This window comes from Zosterops lateralis (assembly GCF_965231275.1).
Source record: "Zosterops lateralis genome assembly, chromosome: 13".
NCBI lineage: Eukaryota > Metazoa > Chordata > Aves > Passeriformes > Zosteropidae > Zosterops > Zosterops lateralis.
The window spans coordinates 8,433,573-8,454,302 of NC_139773.1; the positions used below are offsets into that span (position 1 = coordinate 8,433,573).

At 43.3% G+C, this 20,730-nt stretch overlaps 2 protein-coding genes across 10 annotated transcripts in view; both read left to right on the plus strand.

The window, feature by feature from the left end:
* The first annotated feature begins 1,010 nt into the window (after positions 1-1,010).
* On the plus strand, positions 1,011-12,595 carry ARPP19 (cAMP regulated phosphoprotein 19). Its single transcript, XM_083871054.1, has 3 exons — positions 1,011-1,165; positions 5,874-5,996; positions 9,333-12,595. The coding sequence occupies exons 1-3, from the start codon at positions 1,121-1,123 to the stop codon at positions 9,501-9,503; spliced, it is 339 nt and encodes a 112-aa protein (XP_083727180.1). The 5' UTR covers positions 1,011-1,120; the 3' UTR covers positions 9,504-12,595.
* Positions 12,596-15,742: 3,147 nt separating this feature from the next.
* Positions 15,743-20,730, plus strand: part of MYO5A (myosin VA) — a 96,797-nt gene continuing 91,809 nt past the window's right edge. For all 9 annotated transcript variants that reach the window (XM_083871041.1, XM_083871046.1, XM_083871048.1 and 6 more), the window contains exon 1: positions 15,743-15,799. In XM_083871041.1, the coding sequence (XP_083727167.1) occupies positions 15,773-15,799 (27 nt within the window). In that variant the 5' untranslated portion in view covers positions 15,743-15,772. The remainder of the gene's footprint in view (positions 15,800-20,730) is intronic.

Here is a 20,730-nt window from a genome sequence, read left to right on the forward strand (position 1 = left end):
CAATTCAGCTGTGGCAAAATCATTAGCAGCTCCAGCTTTCACAGACCTTTCAGACCTGCCCCTTATGTTCTTCTGACCATAATCACACAAAGCCTGTCCTGGCTAGGCCCTCCTGAGCTGTGCTAAGTGGAATCCATACCTTGCTGTTCACGTAATACGTTTATTTAGGGACCCCTAAAGATTTATTAATGGTGGGCTATTTAAACCTCTCCTGTGTGCTCTTGAAGAGAGTCCACAGAAGGTTATTTTTCAGCCAAGAACCAGACAGTGAAAAGTAGATGGGGAGGGAATAAAATACTCTGTATAACTTGATACTGTCCTGTTGAGAAGTTCCAATGGACTGAGCCTTCCTATCCTGTCAGCTGCTGTCTGCGATTCATGAGATCCTCAAGTAATGCTGCTGAGGGCTCAACTCCTTATATTTGGGTCACTATAAGTGGCCAAAAGAACTAGCTTTAGCCAAGCAGTAAAGGTTTTTTCCCCTTTACCGATGCTGAGCAGAGGAGGCCGTGCAGCCTCGACAAGCCAGGGCTGGGGGGCTGTGGTGAGCTGGGGTGGGGACCAGAGGAAATGGCCTTAAGCTAAAGCACAGGAGATTCACATTCATATTAGAAGAATTTTCACTGTTCGGCCGGTCAAGCATTGGAACTCCCCGGCTGCCCAGGGAGGCGGTGGAGTCACCGTCCCTGGAGGTGTCTGAGACGTCCAGCTCTGGCGCCGGTGATGTGGTTTAGTGGCTACAGTGACGCCTGTGCGGGTGGAGTGAACCATACTGAACGTCTGTCCCAAGCCCCATGTTTCTGTAATTCTGTGATTCTAACGGGCTGGGCACCGGGTCTCTGCGGTCTCCGAGGCCGAGCCTCGAACCCGCGGCCCCGGACGTGACGCGCGGGGCGCAGGCGGATCCCGCCCCCGCTGCCCAGCCCGCGCGCGGGGGCCGAGGCGGAGGAAGTCTGGCCCCGCCGACGCTCCGTCGCGCGCGCCGCCGCCATCTTGTGCGGGAGGAGGCGGCAGCAGCAGCAGCAGCGCGGAGGAGCCGCGGCCGCGCCTCCCGCCCGCCTCCTTCCCTCCTGCCCTGCTTCCCTCCTTCCCGGCCCCGCCGTCCCGCTGCCGCGGCGCCATGTCTGCCGAGAGCCCCGAGCCCGCCTCGGCCGAGGAGCAGAAGGTGGGTGGCCGGGCCGAGGAGCACAAGGAGCCCCCGCGGGGCTTCTCCCGCCTCCATCGGCGCGGCCGGGCCTGTCCCTCCCTCAGCCCACGGACCCCGCGGGCCGCGGCGTCTCCGGGCCCGGCCGCCCCTCGGAGCGCCGCCTGCCCCGGGCTGTGGGGCGCAGCAGGGCCCGCGGCCGTGCGGGGCTGGAGGCGGGGGAGCCGCAGCCCCGCGATGGCCCGGAGCGGGTGTTCCCTGAGCCATCGGCGGGGTACGCTGGCCTGGCCGGGCCCGCCGCGCTCCTCGCTCTTCTCCGGCCTCGGCCCCGCTCCCTGCGGGGGCTCCGCCGTCCTGCGCGATGGGCTTCGGCTCCCGAGCGGCGGGATGGGCACCAGCCATAATCCGCAGGATAAACGTTTGTTTCAGTTCTGAGAAACGTTTAGCTTTTAATGTAATCAATTCAGGAGCAGAAATACCCAAATCACAACGACGGCGACCTGTGCTAGTTAAGGATACCTGTGCTGGTTAAGGATTTTAGAAAGAATAACTGGCTGGGTTATCTTGTGGTGCCCCTCTTATGTCATCTCTGTAGCTAATAATTGTACCATTTCTCAGGTGGGATCTGTTTTCATAGATGGCCGTGCTGTGACTTTAAGAAGCCGTTTGTTTTTTAGTCTTGTCATTGCTGTGGGAGCCCAGTTGCAATCCCCGCGGCTATGATCCGGAGAAGTTATGAAACACAAGTACTGCTTTGAAGGACGCTAAAAAAAAAAAAAAAAAAAAAAAAAAAGCTTAATCTACCTCAACTGTTAAGTTTTTGTTTAATAATTTATAATTTTTAATACGAGTTAATCGCACAAGTAGAGCTTTGGGGCTTAATATGGAATGATACCTTCTCAATAGGTGCAGTAACCAGAACCAGCTTCTTGTCAGGGCTGTAATCTGCTCTTAAATAGGTGTGCTCTGCAGCGTGACTGAATGTTCATGCTAGGTAGGCTGCTGGAGGGATACTGTTCCTGTTCAAAGCCTATAAAAATAAGTCCCTGGCCTATGCAGCACTCCTAGAATAGCTCTGTAATAAGAGCATAGTTAAACATGTGGCAGCAAGTTTATTGTAATGCCTTCTAGGGTATTCTCATGAAGTCAGGTGACTGGGGCTGATTTTCCTAATGAACTTTCACACTAAAGTCTTCAAATGTCAGGCTTATGCACTGCTTGGAGAAATTACCTTTTATTTGAGAGGTGGGAGGTCCTTGCTGCTCTCCTAATTTGGTTTGATTCTGGTAAAGTATTTAAGAAAAATTATATAACATCAATAAAATAGAACTTTACCTTCTGTAAGATTATGTTGAGGTCTGATACTGTGATATCAGTGCCGTTATGACATTGCAATATCAACCTCCAATAAAACTGTTTGTCTGGGTAGGCAAAACTGAACATTCACTCGGTTAATGCTTAGCTCTGAAACACTTACATAAACAACCCATTTTGCAGTACTTATTCATATCTATGCTTGAAAAAGATGGCGCCCCTAAATGAACTTTGGGCCACTGTTTTCAGGATGAGAGCTTTTTTTCTAAACTTTCTGACATGCTGTAAGGAGCCTGTGCTGAGCCAGGAAGGTTTTTAACTACAGTGGTACAAACTGAAAACCTGCCAAAGACCAGCGTTTCCTGTTCTCAGTGGGAAAACTCAGGACAGTGGCAGGGGGAAGTTCAGAAACAAAGGAACTTCAGACATAGGAGAATGTGTGTTTGGTTGACTCTTTCTGCCTTGAAAGCTTGTATTTTTCAGGAAACTCTTAGAGGTGGTGCATTTTGTTGCTGAACTGGCTTTTGCCATATCAGTTTGCTTTAGTGTTGTGCTGTTGCCATGTTTTTCCCATTTTCTGTTTTGCTTTTTGTCTGATGTCTTCTGCTAAAGATGAGCCATTCATACCAGTTTTGAAGGGCTGGTGGCTCTTCTTTTTAGTGATGCAGGTCAGTTGTCCAGCAGGTACAGAACTTCATGCTGCTAGAACCTCTGCAAAGATTAAAAGCAAAAGCTGTTGTTAAGTGAGTTAGGTAACTACTGCCTTCCTGGTAGATCATTTTAATGACTTCATGAGCTGTGTCAGATTCCTGTGGAGTACTAAAATTATAACTTTTGTGTGGTTGTCACTTGGAAGAAGAGCGTGGTATATCTTGATTTCTGCCCACTCCCGAGTCATTTGTTAGTCACTTGGTTGTTGCTTCTGTAATTCAGGGGAGAATGTTCTGAATGTAGGAGTGGCTTGGACTAAAGTCTTCGGGGCTCAGCAGCACATCTTGGAGAGTGCTCAATACCATCAGGTCCTCAGAAGAATATAAGAGCAGGACGTGCAGGCAGAGATCTTCCCAGGAAAACTCTCCGAGGTCTCAGCAATGTGGTTTAAGAGGCTTCTGAGCTGCAAATGAACACATCGAGTTGCTTTCTGAATCTAAATTCTTGGCACTCCCTGTATCCTTCAGAAAGGAGTTCTGCACCTTAACTGTATTTTACGTGAAGAACTGTTGTCTTAAGTATTTTTTGAACCTGCCATCAGCTGGTTTTGTTTGACACCCCAAGTCGTGGTATTGAAATTCTTTAATTTGTGTTCTGTGGGGTTTTGAGTCTTAGTTGTTGTTGGTCACCAAGAAGAAGCGGCCGTGCTCTGTATCCTTTTGAGCTGCATTGATGCGTAACACGGGGTCTTTGTTTGGATTGCCTGCTGTGCCATAATTTGTCAGCCCTGTGAGTTTGCATAAATGTCTCCTTTGATGCTCCGTGGATACATATTTGTATAAGCTATTTATTGTTGGTCCTCTTGTCTTAAAAAAATATGTCCTTTTGGCTTTTAGTGGCAAAATGTGCCCCCCTCAGATATTGTGTCTTTTGGCTCAGCAGTGAGTACCCAGTGATTCAGCATTAGATGTTCAAAGTGTTGAGCTGAAAGGATTACTTTTGAGCAAATCCAGTCTGTGTTGGCATTCTGATGAGCCACAATAGGGAGAGCAGAGCAGCTGCTGCGTGATCTTTGTAACGCACGAGAGCCGTGGGCTTGGCTACTGTGGCATTGCCTAGTGAGAAATGGTGTAGGTCTGTGTCCAGTAGTGTCAGGGGAGCTTTGCCCTTTATTTGTGTTTGGATTATGCATTGTATTGCCTAGCTGCATTTTCATCTAATAAAAAGCATTGGTTCCTGTTGTCACTTTAATTGTTATGAGAGTTTCTATTTTCTGCTTGGAAGAACTGTTAATTCAGTTTCCTGTTGTATTGTGCAAAGCTGTCCTTGAGGTGTTTTGGCCAAATGGAGCAAGTAGATAATGTTATATTCTAAATCTGTTATAATTCTTGTTTCTGAGGCACCTGACCAGAAAGATGTTGAATCCTTTACAACCTGGAGCAGTTTATAAGAGATAGCAAAGAGCACCTGGGGATAGGGGAGTGTAGTGGTGGCTCTTGTTCTTCAGCAGTTCAGCTTAAGTGTCTCCCTGCTCACTGTGTCCCTGTCCTCCCTGCTGCTGTGGTAACACACCTGTTTGTGCAGCTGCCTGGTCACCCAGGCTGTGCAAACCAGTCCAAAGGGGAGAAAAAAAAAAATTATAATTTTTTTTTTCTGTTGAATTAGTTTCTGTTAACCCTAACTGGGGAGTACAGGCAGTCATGCTGATCGATGTAATGCAAAGGATGATGACAGGCGTGGAAAAGAGGATGGAGGGGCTGCCTAAGCAGCTCTAAGTGGACATGAAATCTTAGTCATAGATGAATGATGCCCTGGTTTCAATGGCAGTTCTTACTTCCTGCCTGAAAGTCTTTCTTTGACTTGAGATGATAATAACAATTCTGTGCTACAGCAGTCAGTGCAAATCATTATACATTTTGTCTGAACTAGGAATGGTTTTCATTAAAAAAAAAAAAGGTTGTGGCCAAATACTGGAAAAAACCAACAATTTTGAATGAAAGATATTTTAGAAACGATCCAATAGAATAAATTGTACTTCATACATCAGTGTGCTACATGGACATGGAAGAGATGAGTATGAAGTAGAGGCCAGTGAACAGACTGCAGTTTTGCCAAATATTTCTAAATTATTATTTTGAGCATCCATGTTTTACAGTATGCTCATAAAATAGGCATTTTATTTTACACAAATGCACTACCCAACTGTCTTCATCCTCATAATTTCAGGATAATTATAGATGTGTAGAGAGAAACACAGTATTGTTATTAATGTAACAGCAGGCATGGTTTTGAGACTGTTTCACAGTGAATATTAACACATTACAGCTGGAGCAGCCACAGAGATCAGTGTGACAGTGGAAGTGCCAATCTGCCCATGCAACTAAATGATGAAATGGGCATTTGGAAAAAAAGTCCAGTGGTTCTTGCTCACTATTCAATATTTGTTTGTTCTTAGTGGACTCCTTGTTTTAACCAAAAAAAAAAGAGTTTTATTTGAGTCCCTTTTTTCGAGATTGAATAATTCAAATTGCTTTTCTTTGAGAGGGAAGTGCGTACATCTTCAGCATCTCCAGGAAAGGTGTCTAAAATGGGAGGCTGAACTCCTACAGTTGCTGTCAGCATTTGAGAAAGAATGTATGAAAATGTCTAATCAGATAATTGTTATGCTCACTTGGTAGCAGTGTGTGGGTGTATCACCTGCAAAGCTGCTCTGCATAAATATACATTGTATGTTTCACTTACAGTGTCACTCACTGTCTTTCAGGAGATGGAGGATAAGGTGTTAAGTCCAGAAAAAGCTGAAGAAGCAAAATTGAAAGCAAGATACCCTCATCTGGGCCAAAAGCCAGGAGGCTCAGACTTCTTGAGGAAGAGGCTTCAAAAAGGAGTAAGTTATTGTCCACAGGGCATAGACAAAAAAAATCCAAAATTCCTGTACCTGTGATTTTTTTTCCTACTCCATGGGCCTTTACATGATATAAGAGTCTTAAGAACCTTACATTTTGAGAAAACACAAGAAAATTTGTCTCTGCAAAACAGATGCCAGGTTGGCAGGATAGCTGTTTACAGCATCAGTGGCTCAACCACACTTGCTATAAAAAATTAAACTTAGAAGCTGCTGTGATAGACTTGAAAAAAACATAGTATACACCAAGGGATAGAAACTCATCCTTATTTTGTAGTGATTTTATCCTGCCCATTCTTATGCCCCCAAAATTGTGTCCACTCCTTTTATCCTTATTTCTAGCACATGAAAATTTGGTGTCTGCTCTTAGACCAGGCATCATCTGACATTAGTGTTTTGAGAATGGTTGTATAATTCTAGTTATACACCCAGACCCAAAAATAATGATAGAAGGATGAAGAGTGAGTTAATATTTCAGTATTGTTCCACATCTAACTATTGTCTCTTATTTTCTTAGCTATTTGACTGGGGTTTTTTTTAGTTTAATTATTCATAGAATGATTATGTAATGCCTTTCAGGCATGCTAGGACTCTGTTCTTTGAATAATCCTGAAGCAGAATGTCACTGCTTCTGGTGGTGCTTTCGTTGCTGTCACACCGTTGTGGGGTTTTTTTACTGTTGTCTAGGCCCTTCCAGTACACGTAATGATTCCAAGTATAAATCCTTATCAAACCAGCTGGTGGAGTTCAGTGATGATCTAATTCTGTGTATCTGGTAACATCTCTTGGGAATTGTTAGTGTTGGCAGTTTTTTTGGATAATCTTTGTCTCACAAGTTGGAAGGTCTGAAGCAGAGTTAATGGCTGCTGGGCCTGGGCAGGTGGTGGGTGAGGTGACTCCCTCTGAGTTATGGTGCTGCGTGGCCAAAGGGAGCCTGGCTGAGCCTTCACTGGGTTCAGGGTTTGTGTGGACACAGGAGGGAGTGGTAAGTTTGTATTGTGATGATATCTCAGGAAAACAGGCCAGCATTCACTCAGTAAGGATTGATAGCCATAAAGGAATTATCACTGCTTGCACTTGGTGCAAATGTGAGAGAATCTCACCACCAGCAATGACAGCCTGTACAGTATCTTCATCTTAATTACACACTATTGAATGCAAAGGCTCTTGCAGCAAGTACTTTCAGATTTGAGCACAGACAGATCCATGGCCATCTTAATTGACTTGTGCTACTCTGATGAAAGATGGCATGAACTTGTGGATTCCAATTCATAATAGGCCTCCTGCAGTTCCTGATGTGGTGATAATAACTATTCCATTTATTTTATTATTATTTTGATTTAGTGTGCTCAGTCTCTTAAATGAGGAGGCTTCTTTACTTGATTGGGGTTCTGGTATACTTAGGGCTGCCTGCCCTGAGGAGAGTTAAAACAGTGAGGGTGGTGTGTGTGCTTTCAGATACTGTTTCTGGCAGGAAGACACCTGGACAGACATAGTTGGTTTTGAAAGGGATGATCAAATACAGGCCATCTGTGAGAAGCTAGAATAAATCAGGAAAATACAGGAATAAGTTAAAGGAATAAATGGATTGATATTCTAAAGCATGAGAGATGGTGGGTTTTCTCAGATATTCTTTTGTGGTCAGCTGTAGCCCAAATCATCTTTGGTTTGGCAGCCAGGACACACTCTGCCAATTCATATTTACTGTCCAGAAATGTTCTGCATTTGATGCACACATCATACTAGCACACTTTCTCTGGAATAATGGTAGATGAGAACAGTATTACATCATGCTCCTGTGGAGGCATTTTTAGAACTCTTAGCTGCACAGAAAGATTTGTGCTAACAGCTATATCACATCTAAAGATCACATGGTTCTCTTATTATCTAGTTGCTGTTTAAAAGTTTCTTTTGTTTACTTCAGTCTTAAAGGACAAAATGGGAAAGCCTTTTTCCAAATCAGATTATGTTCTACCTTGAGGTCTAGGCTGCAGAGGTACTGCTAGAACACTGTGGTGTAAATAGGGATTACACCATCAAAAGGCTTGCACTGGGAAGGTTTATAAATAAAAGTGTGTGATTCAGATGTATCATAGACTATGGGAGAAACAGATCCAGTAACTTCAGGGCTCTGGCAGGGAGCATTTAAAGCTGTTTTCAGGAGGTCTTGTCTGAGCAGCCTCCTCCCCCTTTGGAAAAGGCCTGTAAAGTCAGGTGCTCAAATTACTGCTGTGTAGCAACTGCTGCCACTGAGCGTTTTGCAGCTGGGTAGTACTAATGGGATAAAGGGATAAAGGCTGTGGTGGGGATGTGCTGCTGCCTGGAAGCACTGACACATAGCAGGTACTGATGGCTGAGGACTGAGCCTGCGCAAATCTGACTGGGTGGTCTGCCCTTCAGAGATGGTTGTGATTGTTAGTGGTGTAAATCTTAATCCTGAGTCTAATTTTTTTTGCCTCATAAGAAGTCTGTTCAAAACCATGGGTTACAAGTATCTTAGTGGTAGACCTCATGGTAAGATGTAAAAACAAAACAACTTCTTCTGCAAAATGTGTCAGTGAGCAGCTGAAGACTTTATGCAGAGCTTGGATGAAATTCCATGCCTCATCTTACCATGATGTGGATAAATAATAATCATTTGGCTTTGACATGCATAGATAATTAATATTTTGACAAATCTGGCTACTCTTAAAAGTAATGCTAATAAAAATTTGCTGATTTTTAAGGAGCACTGTTTTTCAACTAGGAATTTAAAACTTAATTTACTTTTGTATTCAGGAAAAAAAAGGAATGGGGGATAATAATTTCCTTGACATAGTGCTTTTCAGAGGGACTGTACAGTAGATTTCACTAAATAATTGGTTTGGGAACTTTAGGGATTACAGTTTCACTGTTTTAATGTGTGCAGAGAGGAGGTTTTCTTGTTAGCACACAGTTGGATGCTACTTTGATCTCTGGTGTGATAGGCCAGGCTCTGTTCTCCAGCTTTAATTTGTGCATTGTTTGGTTATTGTGTGTACCAGAACTCGTTCACTGCAACAAAATTTGCAAACCCCAAGGTTTCAGTTGTGGGAGATGAGCTTTTGGGAAAACCAGGGCAAAAATAATACTCAGATTACTGTTCACAATAACGTTGAGTTCAGCTGTCAGTGCTTACTAGTCTTGAAAAGACCTTTTTTTAATCAACGTAGAGCTACTTTGACAAATCACAGAGATTTTACAACTTTTTAAAATTTAAAATATTTATTTAACAATGTAATTCAGTGTATACATCTGATAAGATTTCAGGCTTTTAAATATATGTGTTTTGTCTTCTAGCAAAAATACTTTGATTCTGGTGATTACAACATGGCTAAAGCAAAGATGAAGAATAAGCAACTGCCTACTGCAGCTCCTGACAAGACAGAAGTGACTGGTGACCATATTCCTACTCCACAGGACCTTCCACAGCGGAAACCATCTCTTGTTGCTAGCAAGCTGGCTGGCTGACGAGAACAGCTGAACTGCATGATTATTCTCATTCCTGTTATTTCTCCTTAATAGTTATTTCTCACCCTCACATCCCCCTTTTTCTTTCTTACACTAAGTCATGAGACTGACAGCTTTGCAGGTAGCGATAGCATGTGCTGCTATTGTAAGGGAATACTGTTAAGAGTAAAACGTAGTATTTGGACTAGTTGAGAAAAATGCACTGATTAAAAAGGACAAGTTTGGTTAGAGCAATGTAATCTACTTGAAAATGTACATATTGCCCATTTCCTAGTGTAGGACTGGTTCCAGCAAGTGACATCGCAAGTTTTACAACTTCTAATGTTTCTGCTTTTGTTATTTCATCTTAATTACAGCATATTTGTATTTAATATAACCTCCAGTTGTGTTGGGTTTTTCTTCCGTGTTTGGGTTTGTTGTCTAAAATAGAGGTTTAGACCACAAGTTGCTAGATGGTAAAGCATGTATAAAAACAAAGACAGGGCTCTGATTGAATTTTGTTTCTGCTTTTGAACTTGAACGGCCTTAAACCTGTTTCAGCTTTAACAATAGAGTTTTTACTTGGGCAATATTTGCCCATTCTGGTGTAACTCTTGTGAACCTAGTGCTTATTGACAACTGCCTGTTGAAGCTGGTATTCTTTTCAGTTCCGTAGCTTAGGACACAGTTTTGTTGAAGATGTGGATGAAGTGTGCATGTGCATAGACTGTTGAATTCACTCTTGTGCCATTTTTTGTAAATACAATAGTTTTGCACAACCTTTTGCAAACGTCTATTAGTTTTACATTTTAAAAAGCAGATAATGTGCCAATCAAAGCACAAGTGATTCTGTATCTTTCAAAGTCTTGTCCTGAAACTAAGAGCCCAGAATCTTGCTACTGAAAGTAAAAATTATATACCTGAAATTTGTGAAACGCATTTACATTTGACTCAACCTTATGCTATTGCAGTTGTGTATTTTGTTTCACAACGATATCCAGCATTCAAGTATAAATTTGGAATTTGTACCTATATTTGCAGGCAAGTGCCCTTTCCGTTCAGCAGTTGTTAAGCTTTTAAAGCAGAAATGCTCTGTCTGTTGGCATAGATTATGGCTAAGTTTACTGTTCTAGAGAGTCCCCTGCGTGGCAAACACCAAATCTAGGCTCACTGACATTCAATATGCAATTGTCTTTGGGCTGTTTTAGACTTCTGGAAGCAGAAGGATATGTTTTCTTTTTTTCTTGGACTCCTGAAGAGGTAGTAAATTATTTCCTTTTCTTTGTACAGCAGCCCCTCATTGACTTTGTGGAAACAAATATCTGGAAAAGTACTTCTATAATGACTTACTGAGAAAGAGGTAACTTTTCATATCAGAAAATAGGGACAAACTCCAGTTCATGCTTATGATGAAGGTTGAAAGTACTAGATAGACAAAATACATAGTTGATATTAGTCAGGTGAATTGATGCATTTAAAACATGTTAGTTCAATCAAATCAGAATATTGAAAGTGGAGTATGATCCATAATATAATTGATTTTCATATAGATGGTCACAGTCTTTGGGAGAACAAGAAACTCTTCAAAAAGATCAGATTACTAAATGTCTTTTTTTAAAAAAAAGTTTGGAAACAGCCTGCTAGAAACAAAGCACCAATGTGAATATTATAAGAACACTTAAAGATGCATGTTTTTAGAAGCTTGTACTTTGTGCTGACATATTCAGAAAGGTCTTGGGGTATAAAGGACTGCTAGTCAAAACCAATGCTGGCCCATATCTTCTGCAATGCTCTCTTCTAGAGGCAAACAAAATGGTCAAGAGAAATTGAATAGTCTTTATTTGGTCCTGTTTTGATCAGAACATACGGTGTCTATGTAATGTTTTTGATTCAGAGAAGCAATTCCAGAGAATTTCAAAATCGGTAACCTGATTTTTTTTCAAGTCTGTATGGCCCTTTTTTAGTAGTTAGATGGGCTTTGTCAAGCCTGTCCTTATTACTTATCCTCCACTAGTATTACAAATAATTTGTGGTTTTTGCAGAACACTTTGAAGAAATGGACCTACTTGACTTCTATAAGAAATTAGGCTGGAGGAATAACAAGGAAACTGGAAATACTGAAACAAGCTGCTTTTTATAAATGTTTGTTCTAATGTGAAAATCCCTCTTTATTTTTCTATGTATAAATGAAATCGAAACTTGATAGGATTGGGCCTGAAACAAATGTTGAAGAACTTAAAGTGACTTGCTGTGTATTGTCTGGTGCCACTATTCTGTAGCTCCCCCTAAGGTGAGCTCTCTTGATGTTTGGGAAGGTTTAAAAAAGATAGCCATTTAAATTTAAACATTCCACTCACTTAGCTACAACTCAGCTTGTCCTGCTGGTTGGACAACACAAGCTCTTCCGATGCTCACTCAGTGACTTGCAGTTCCTAAGATTACTACAAATTCAGCTATGAATATATTATCCATGTGTATATTTGAAGTACTGTAATACTAACTAGGTCAGTGACTGATTATGAGCCTTCACATCTGACAGACCTCAGCAGCAGGCACAGCTATTTTGATTCTATACACTGTATAAAACTTAAGTCCAGTAGTCACTTAACAGTAAATGGAATATGACTGCAGATCGATGCTTACTTTCAGCTTACTCCAGCAAGATAACTCAGCTATCCAAACTGATGTACATAATGTATTATATGAGTTTTACCATTTGATAATTGCCTTTTTCAAAGAAAACCTGTCCACACTGTAGACTGGCAGTCCCTTTCATATCTTGCCTTTAAAGATAGACAGCGTTTAGTTGTTAGAGTAGTACTCATGTAGGCTTGTAATAGCAGATAGCACCAACATTTTATTTAAGATAGTTAAGTGGATTAATTACAACTTCACAGATATGTCCCCAAATCTGTAACACCAAAGGCTTCCCTCTCATTGTTCTTGATGTAGTAGGACAGTGTTTGTGTAAAGGCCACAGGAGTACATTTTGTTGGACATATTTACACCCAGTCAAGATGTTAAGGTGATAAAAATGTCAATTGTTCTTTACAAACTTACACATTGTATAGTATACAGAATAAATTGATTTACTTAGTTTTTATTGCACCGTGGAGGTTTGTCTCATCTTTACTGTTGTTTCCTAAACAATACCGGATACTTCGGTATTCTCTATGGAAAATTTCTAAATCCTAAATCTTGCTACTCTGTACCATTAAAAATATGACTGGGCTTTGGTTTCTAGTATGTTAGACTACAGAATTACTTTAATGTAATCACATTTATATATATTTCAGTGCTTATTTTTCTATTAAGGCAATTAAAGCTTATTGTTTGAAAACTCCGTAACAGATGATTGTTTGGGTCCCTTGCACTGAATGAAGGGGATGTCTGGGAACCAGCTTGGTGCAAAGAAGTTTGCATTGCTTTAGACTGTTGGCCTAAATATGGCAACATTTCCAGGAACCGCAATGCTGGAAAAAATTCCCACTAAATTCCCAGTCAGCCTGAGGCTCGGGTGCTGATCTTTGCACAGCTTCCAGATCCATGGGGTGTTATTTATTACACAGTTAGCTCAGTCCCCAAGGTTACAGTAACACCATCTGTGCTCTGCATACCTGCATGGTACATGATTGTTTCTCTTCCTACATATCTCTTGCATTACATTTCAGAGTTCTTAACTGTTCCATCAGTACTGGCTGAAACCAGCCCTGTTTGTTTTCTACAGCTAAAATCTCCAGGCCTGGTCCTTGCAGTGTGAGAATATGGGCTTGGCAGAGAACTCACTGCTTACTTATTGTATAGTGTGACAACAGAAGAGGAAGTCCTATGTGAGAAGGGAATTTCTCTGCCACAGTTGAACAGATCATAGATAGGAACAGAACACAGATGTAAGAAAAAAGATAGGACAGCTGCTTGCATAAAAATTCAGTATAAAGTTCTACATGTGGACTGTGTCAGTTACATCACCTACACATTGTTATCTGGAACACCCTGGGATCTATGCTCTGAAAAAAAAATTTTTTTTCGAAGAGATATTGTACAAGGTAAGAGATGAGGTCTTTTAAAATCTTGCCAGCAAAAATATTTGATGTGGGAGATGCATCTTAAATGTATTTGGGCTGGATACATTACAAACAGGTTCTTTCTTGGCAACTTTCAATGCCCCCAATTCATGTCCTTAATGGCAGATTTGAAATCCTGGTTTATGCAAATTGTGTCAAATCATAGCATATTTTGGACTCTGATATCTATTTTTTGCTGTGGCTTATAATTACATTTGGCTCCTGAGCTCCGGCTGTGAATGGCTGAGATCAGTAATCCACAGTCCAGGTGAACTCCTGCAATGAGTGACTTTGAAATTAGCATTGATATCCTGAGGAAAGGATTCAAAATATCGGCTATGAAGCATCACACAGGGGAGGTCCAGGTCCTTTCTGAAAACTGAAACTTCATTTGTTTACTCTTCCAGTGTTGCCCATGAAAGGTGAGTGGTAGCTTTAGTATAGATCTCTCTGGATTGCCTTGGCAGACAGATGAAGAGCAGCTATGCAAACTGCTTAGCCAAAACCTCACCCCTGACCAGGACAGCAGTTCCCAGGAACCCGTTCTGGGCTTTTTATAGCACTGAGAGTGAATATCCAGTTCTGCTGGGAGTACAGCAACAGCAGTCATGGTTGGTAAACCTGGACATACTGGCAGAAAATGGGAAGGAATGCATTTTTTAAATTCTGTTCACATTGTTTTGAAGTCTCCCAGCAGAATCAAGTGTTTTTTAAATCTCTATTTTGATTTTACTAACCTTAGTTTCCTAGCTGTGAAGGCCATATATCTCCACCTGTTACAAACAACTCTTAGTAAGCCACATATTTTCATCTTAGCTATTTTCTGTTTGTGCTTGCTACTTTCTCCATCTCCTTCTCTTTAGATAGCAGCAGGAAAATCTAGCTAAACATTTATTGGGAGTGTTTTGGGAATCAGGATAGTTTTCTCTCTTGTTGCTAAATTGATGAGTGATTCCTGACCCATCGCTTTCATGGTTCAGTTTCTCTGTGAACAGATTTGTCTGTTTCTTTGGTAGCCGTGAGTTTCAGGGCCAGTGCAGACCCTGCCCACTGAATACACAGCTGTTTGCTAAACAGTTGGGTTCTGAGAGTGGATAAATAATCAAAAGCACTTTGGTGGAGTGTGGCAAACTTACCTATTTCAAACTTGTTTTGTATTTTGGACCACTTGGACTAGTAGGATGCATTTCCAAGGTGGAAAAGTAAAACAGAGAGAGTAATAACTTCAGTTTTGCTGTCAAAAGAACTCTTGCCATAACCTGAGCTGTACAGAACAGTCATTAACAAATCTTAAAGGAGTTGGGTGTCACCTTGAGACCTTGCTGGAACGTGGACTACGCTTTTCATTCCCATTTGACATTGCTGTTAAACTTTTCAAAGGTGTGTACCTCCATGTCCTGGTGAAAATTGACTTAATTATTGAAGGAACTCGTTCGGACCCATTTCCCTTCAGTGCTTTCAGTAACGGTTTGAATGACAGATGCAATCAGGCCGAATGAGCTGTAAACAATTTGAAGGATGGGATTAGAATCGGAGAGGAAAAAAACCAAACAAACCCGAAATGGAAAACTTGGCACCTGAGAAATACATGCCGAGTGCACAATGGCAATAACTGGCGGTAGGATGGCAGCCCGGCAGCACGCAGGGGCTCCAGCAGGCTGACACACACACACACAGGTGTAGATCCAGCGGGACAAGGCTCATCCCCCGCCCGCACTGAGAGAGGAGCGGCGGCCGCCAAGGGAGGGACCGCACCGCTCCCTGCGCCTGGCGGTGCACCGGGCTGGGACCAGCCAGAATTATAAACGCCCTTGATGACATAACGAGTGATTTGTTCAGTCTAGGAGAGAAAAAAAAAAAATTAATTAAAAATAATAATAATACTAATAATTAAAAAAAAAAAAAAAAAAAGAAAAGAAAAAAAAAAAAAAAGATGGTGAGGGAGGCAGAGGAGCAATCCCGGCTGTGGCACAGAGCGATGCCCGGGGCTCCGGTCCCGTCCCGCCCGCCCGGCGGTGGGAGGCCCCGCGCCGCCCGCCCCGCGCCCCTGCCCGTCCCCGCCGCTCCCACAATGCACAGAGCCCGCCAGGTAGCAGCAACATGGCGCGGGCCGCCGCCTGAGCATCCTCCTCCTCCTCCTCCTCCTCTTCCTCCTCCTCCTCCTCCTCCCGCCCGCCTCCCGCCGCCGGGCTGCCGCAGAGGGGCCGCCCGCCCGCTCGCTGCGCCATGGCAGCCTCCGAGCTGTACACCAAGGTAGGGGCTGCGCGGGGCCGGGGCTGCGCGGGGCGGCGGGGCGGGGGCAGCGCGGCCCGGGGAGCGGCCGGGGGAACGGGAGGGGGAACGGGCTGGGGAGCAGCACTGCCGGCCCCAGAGGGAGCCCCGGGCCGGCCCCGCATCCCGGCGGGCACGGGGGGCGGTGGGTGACGGCCCCGCCACGCCGGAGGGCTCGGGGCCCGGGCCCACGGGGGAGCCGCCCCTCCCTCCTTCCCGCCCGGCCGGGATGCGGCGGGGCAGCTCGGTTATCGCCCGGGGCAGCTCGGTTATCGCCCGGGGCAGCTCGGTTATCGCCTGGGGCAGCGCCGGGCCGCTCCTGGAGCAGAAACCCCTGCTACGGCACAAGAAGGGCTTTGATATTCAACTACGCTTTTTGGTGACACTGCACCTTTGGATTATATTCTCCTGGCGGGCGTTCAGAAGCCCTGCAGTCAGCAGTGATGCGCAGCGTGACTCTCATATGCTCCTTAATCAGACATTTTTCTAATCTTTTTTAGTCTTCTGTGGTAGTATCGCATCAGCTTCTGCCTGGACACTGTTACTGTCCTGGGCATCTCGATGGCAACGCCTGCAAATTGGGATGTGAAATGGTTGTTTTCACCCCTGGCAATGCATTGTTTTGATTGCTCTGCCTTGAGCAAGTGCATATATCTGAAAAAAATAACAGACAACAGGTCTCTAGGGGCAAAAGGGTGATAGAGGTCACTGGAATTGAGCAGGGCAGTACAACATGGTAAACTCCAAATGCTACTTTCAAAAGGCTTGCACAGTCCAGGAGTGTTGGTAGGAAAGGCACTTCATCTACATCCTTGAGCTACTTGGTGAAATACTCCAGAATTGTCCCCAGTCTAGCACTCTGCAGGGAAGGAAAGGGAACAGACTTTTTGTTTTGACATGAATAGGTCACCTGATTTGTAGAGTTCTCCCACTCAGGAGTGGTGGGACAGCACGGTGACTGTGCCTTGGGACAGATCAAACCAGACAGTCCCTTCAACAGGGGCTGCTTGCCTGTGTTTGACAGTGTATTTGTGTGGAGGGATTGAGTGTGAGAGCCCTAAAGAATCCTAAATTCATCAGTGATATGGCACACCTTGGTGTTTTGTATCTCATACAAGAATATCTTTTTGAACTGTCCCAAAGGGATGAATTTTACCATTCTGGTCAAGAGAGCTGTGGTACTGCAGGGTTGTTTCCAGGCACCCAACAGACCTTCTCTGTGTAAGGAGTTGTTTTAGAAATGTGTTTTTGATTTCTCTTTCTCTGTTCTTCTTCTTATGGAATTAAAATGCTTCATAAACTGTGGATCAGAATACTTGTTTTTTTCTCTCTCTCTTTTTTTTTTTTTTTTTTTAAATATATCCAACTTCATCTGACCTTGAATTCTCTTCACTAAGTAGTTGAATCCTTTGGTCAGAAGCTGTTCCAAAAATGTGGGTGTGCTGTTGTCTTGGAACTGTGTTACAGTGGGAAGCTCAAGGCCCCTCATAATTCCTGAGGAGGGCTTGGCTCAGAGTTGGGCAGGCCAGGGATGGAAACCTGCTGGGCACTCAAGAGAGACTCTGCTGTCTCCCCTCTCTGCTGGCTTTTTCTTCAAGTAATGGCAACATGCTCCTTGAATAGCATTCAGTATCTCATCCTTGATTAGGTAACATCAATAATGGATTTAAGGTCAAAGCATGCTGAGGTGAAAAGAGCAAACACAAAGTCAGACAAGTGCAGGGATGATCCTGCAGAAGGGACTCACTGAGTGATGAAGGCCAGTGAGATTCTGTCTGTGCCTCACTCTCACACCACAGGCTGTTCTTGTCCTCTTTAGGGATATATGTAGGCACAGAAAGAGTGAGTTTCACATCTTTTTTAACTGGTAAGCAGAGACTGTCATTCAGGGCAGCTGCTTAAAGTACCAGAGCTTCCAGTGTAGTATCAGCTCTTGTCATATGGTGTTGGCATAGATATTTTGCTGACGAGCAGGGTCAGGGATGAATTTTCAGCACATCGTTGCTGCTGTGTGTGTGCAGGAGTGTGCCCTGGAGCAAAGGCAGCTCTCTTACCCTCTCCCACTGGATGCCCCATCCCAGCTACCTGTGCTGTTCAGGTGCCTGTGTTGCTGTGACTTCACACAATGGTTGGTAAAGTTATGTCAGTGACTGGATGGGCAGTGTTGCAAAGTTGTCATCCATCATTTCTTCAGATGCTCCCTGAGAATGGCAGAACAGATTTATTTCCAGCTGGGGGTGGTGCAAGTGGGGCTCTCTGCTGTGTGCTCCAGTGTATCCAGCTTTCCTAGCATGTTATCCCTTCAAATTTGGGTTCTTCGCAAACCAACATAAAAAACAGCATCCACTATCCCAACCACATATTGAAATAGCTGAAAGGAATTATTATTTTTTCATGCTAAATTATTTTTTGTTAGAAACCAGTGATACAGATTTTTTGGAGGAAGTCATGCCACTCCTGTGAAAGCCCTATTGCTTTGATTCATCCAGATGGTTTCAGAATTTGGTGGCTATTTAGCCAGCCTTGGAGTTGGATGTGGTTGTAGTTAATGTAGAAATTTGGATTTAAGTGAAATTAGAGGGCTCAAGTGCACTCACAAACTACTTGTGAGCAGTGAGCCCAAACCATGCCCACTGGAAATCTTGTGTTCCTGTGCCCAGTGACACTGCAAATTGAGGGCATTAGCTTTAATTTGGGGGTTAAGCAGCTTAATTCTGTTCCATGAGTTGTATCTCAGGCATTCTTACTAAAAATGTTATGCTTTTGAGCCTTGTCCTGTTGGATATATATCACTGGCAGGTTGGTGGTCTTGCTCTGAGTTCATCTCTGAAAGTTTTGGTTCTTTGACTTTGCAAACAAACTTGGGAGAATCTTGTTGTGGTTCCTGGATCATTGTAGCCCCACTGAGTGATGCTTGGATGTCACTGATCCATTTCAGTTTCAGTAACTGTTGACCAACAACAGATACATTCCTACTTCTGCTGACCCATAAAAATAGATACGGACAATCTAGGCCATGTACTGCCTTTTGTTAAGTGTAATTTGATTTCTGTGGAAATTAAGAACAAGGGAGAATATTCTGCCTAGAATTGGAGCTCATCTGATTGCTCTGCTGAAACTGCCATGTTTTGTGTTGCAAGTCACCTTGGTGAGTTTCAGGGGTGTGAAACCAAGCCCCAACACATGCTCTTCTCACCTGTACACAAAAATCAACAAAACAGATCTGATACTGTGTTTATGCTGCCTCTTTGAAAATCAGAGTGAAGAGATGACATTTTTTGTTCTCTGTTTCCATCTATTTTTCCCTGGGTTTGAGTTGTTTCTCTTTCATGCTGTGCTTTCCTAGAGCATGCTGCCTTGCCCTCTTGGGATGTCTGTTTACCTTTTGTATGGCTGTGTACAGTGCACTGATTTATTTACTTATCCATTCAATCAGACATTCATTTATTTTCATTCTTGCTGCTACCAATGTGCTCCTCCCTTTCCATTATCTTTGAGATGAGGGGGAGCCAGCTCCAGCCAGCTTGGTCCTAACACAGGACCTAATCCAATTTCAGTTCTAGTGAGTGGAAATATTCCTTGGAACACGGAGGAATCAGTAAACAGTTTTCACTGGAGAGCATGGCCTGGGCAAGCTGAATTCAGTAGCTGACCTTGAAATGGTTCAGTTTGAGGGTTTATGAGCAATAAATTGAGTTAGGGAAGTGTCAGAGGAAACTGCATAGAACAAAAGCTGTTTGTGCTGTCCCCAGCGTTGCAAGTGGCCCTTTCTTGGTTTTCCGAGGCTGTCTGCAGCAGCTGCTCTGGGGTGAAGCCAGGGGTGTTACAGTGCTTGGTCTCCTCCTTTGCCTGTGCTGGGTCCTTGCAAGCAAAAATAGCAAAGGGCAGATTCTGACCAAGTAATGGCTCTGCTTAGGTAAGTTAGTGCTAGGTGGGGAGGGAAATAAAGCAAAAAACAACCTGAGCGTAAGAGAGAAAATGTAACTATTTCAAAATTGCTGTGCCTATTGGTGAGCTTTTCTTAGGATTTAAGAAAAGCTGCTATAACGATGTAGTCCTGTATATTGCTGTGCAGACTGTTGTTTTAAAGTAGGTTCTTTCACCCAGTGTGCAGGAGGCCAATCCACACACAGAGTTGAGATACTTGACTTTAAATAAGTCAAATACAGTTACAGTTGTGCACAGAAAGGGGTGCTGGGTGGCAAATCCACAAAGCCAGTGCCACAACTGCCAAAACTTCTCACTAGTTATACAGTTTAGCAAACAAAGGCTTTAATGTTCATTGGCTACAAGTTACCTAGGTCCCTTATTAATTAGTGTTCTGTCTTCTATTGGTTAATGATTCTCTTGCTTCTCATGCTAATTGCATGCTCAGTCTTTCTATTCTTTTGGGTTGGTGATTTCCTGGGTTGGTGGCTGTGGTCAGGATCTGCCCCTGCTGGAATTACCTTTTACCCAGTCAGAATGGATTCAGCACAGTTGTTTGAGTTGGCTTTATTAGTTTGTTCCTTGTCTGGAGGTTCTGCCACATGTCCTTATGGCCCCTAAATTCTGCATTCTGTGTGTCCGTTGTCAGTGTCCTTCTCCCCAAGCTTTGTTAACCTCCCAGTAGCCCTGAGATCACTGAGCATGTCAATTAATGGGACAATTCTACCAACAAATACTTTGTCTTTCAATCACCTAGACATCACTTAGAGCTTGTTAGCTGCTATCTGTTTCACAGATCGAATCTCCTTTTCTGTTGGTTAGGCTTGAAACTATACAAAGATCAAACATCAGAGAATATCCTTAGGAAAAATTTTACATGTTCCACAGTTTGCAACAAAACTATTGCAAGTGATCTAAGTGTTCTGTAAGCATTAAACAATAACCAGTGTCTCAGTAGGTCACTGCTTAGTCCTTCCAGAGCACCA

Excerpts from the sequence above, each read along its gene's own strand:
- ARPP19 (XM_083871054.1), top strand. The coding sequence starts at position 1,121 with ATGTCTGCCGAGAGCCCCGAGCCCGCCTCGGCCGAGGAGCAGAAG. Across the intron at positions 1,166-5,873 it reads CCTCGGCCGAGGAGCAGAAG|GAGATGGAGGATAAGGTGTT; the intron begins GTGGGTGGCCGG and ends ACTGTCTTTCAG. Across the intron at positions 5,997-9,332 it reads GGAAGAGGCTTCAAAAAGGA|CAAAAATACTTTGATTCTGG; the intron begins GTAAGTTATTGT and ends TTTGTCTTCTAG.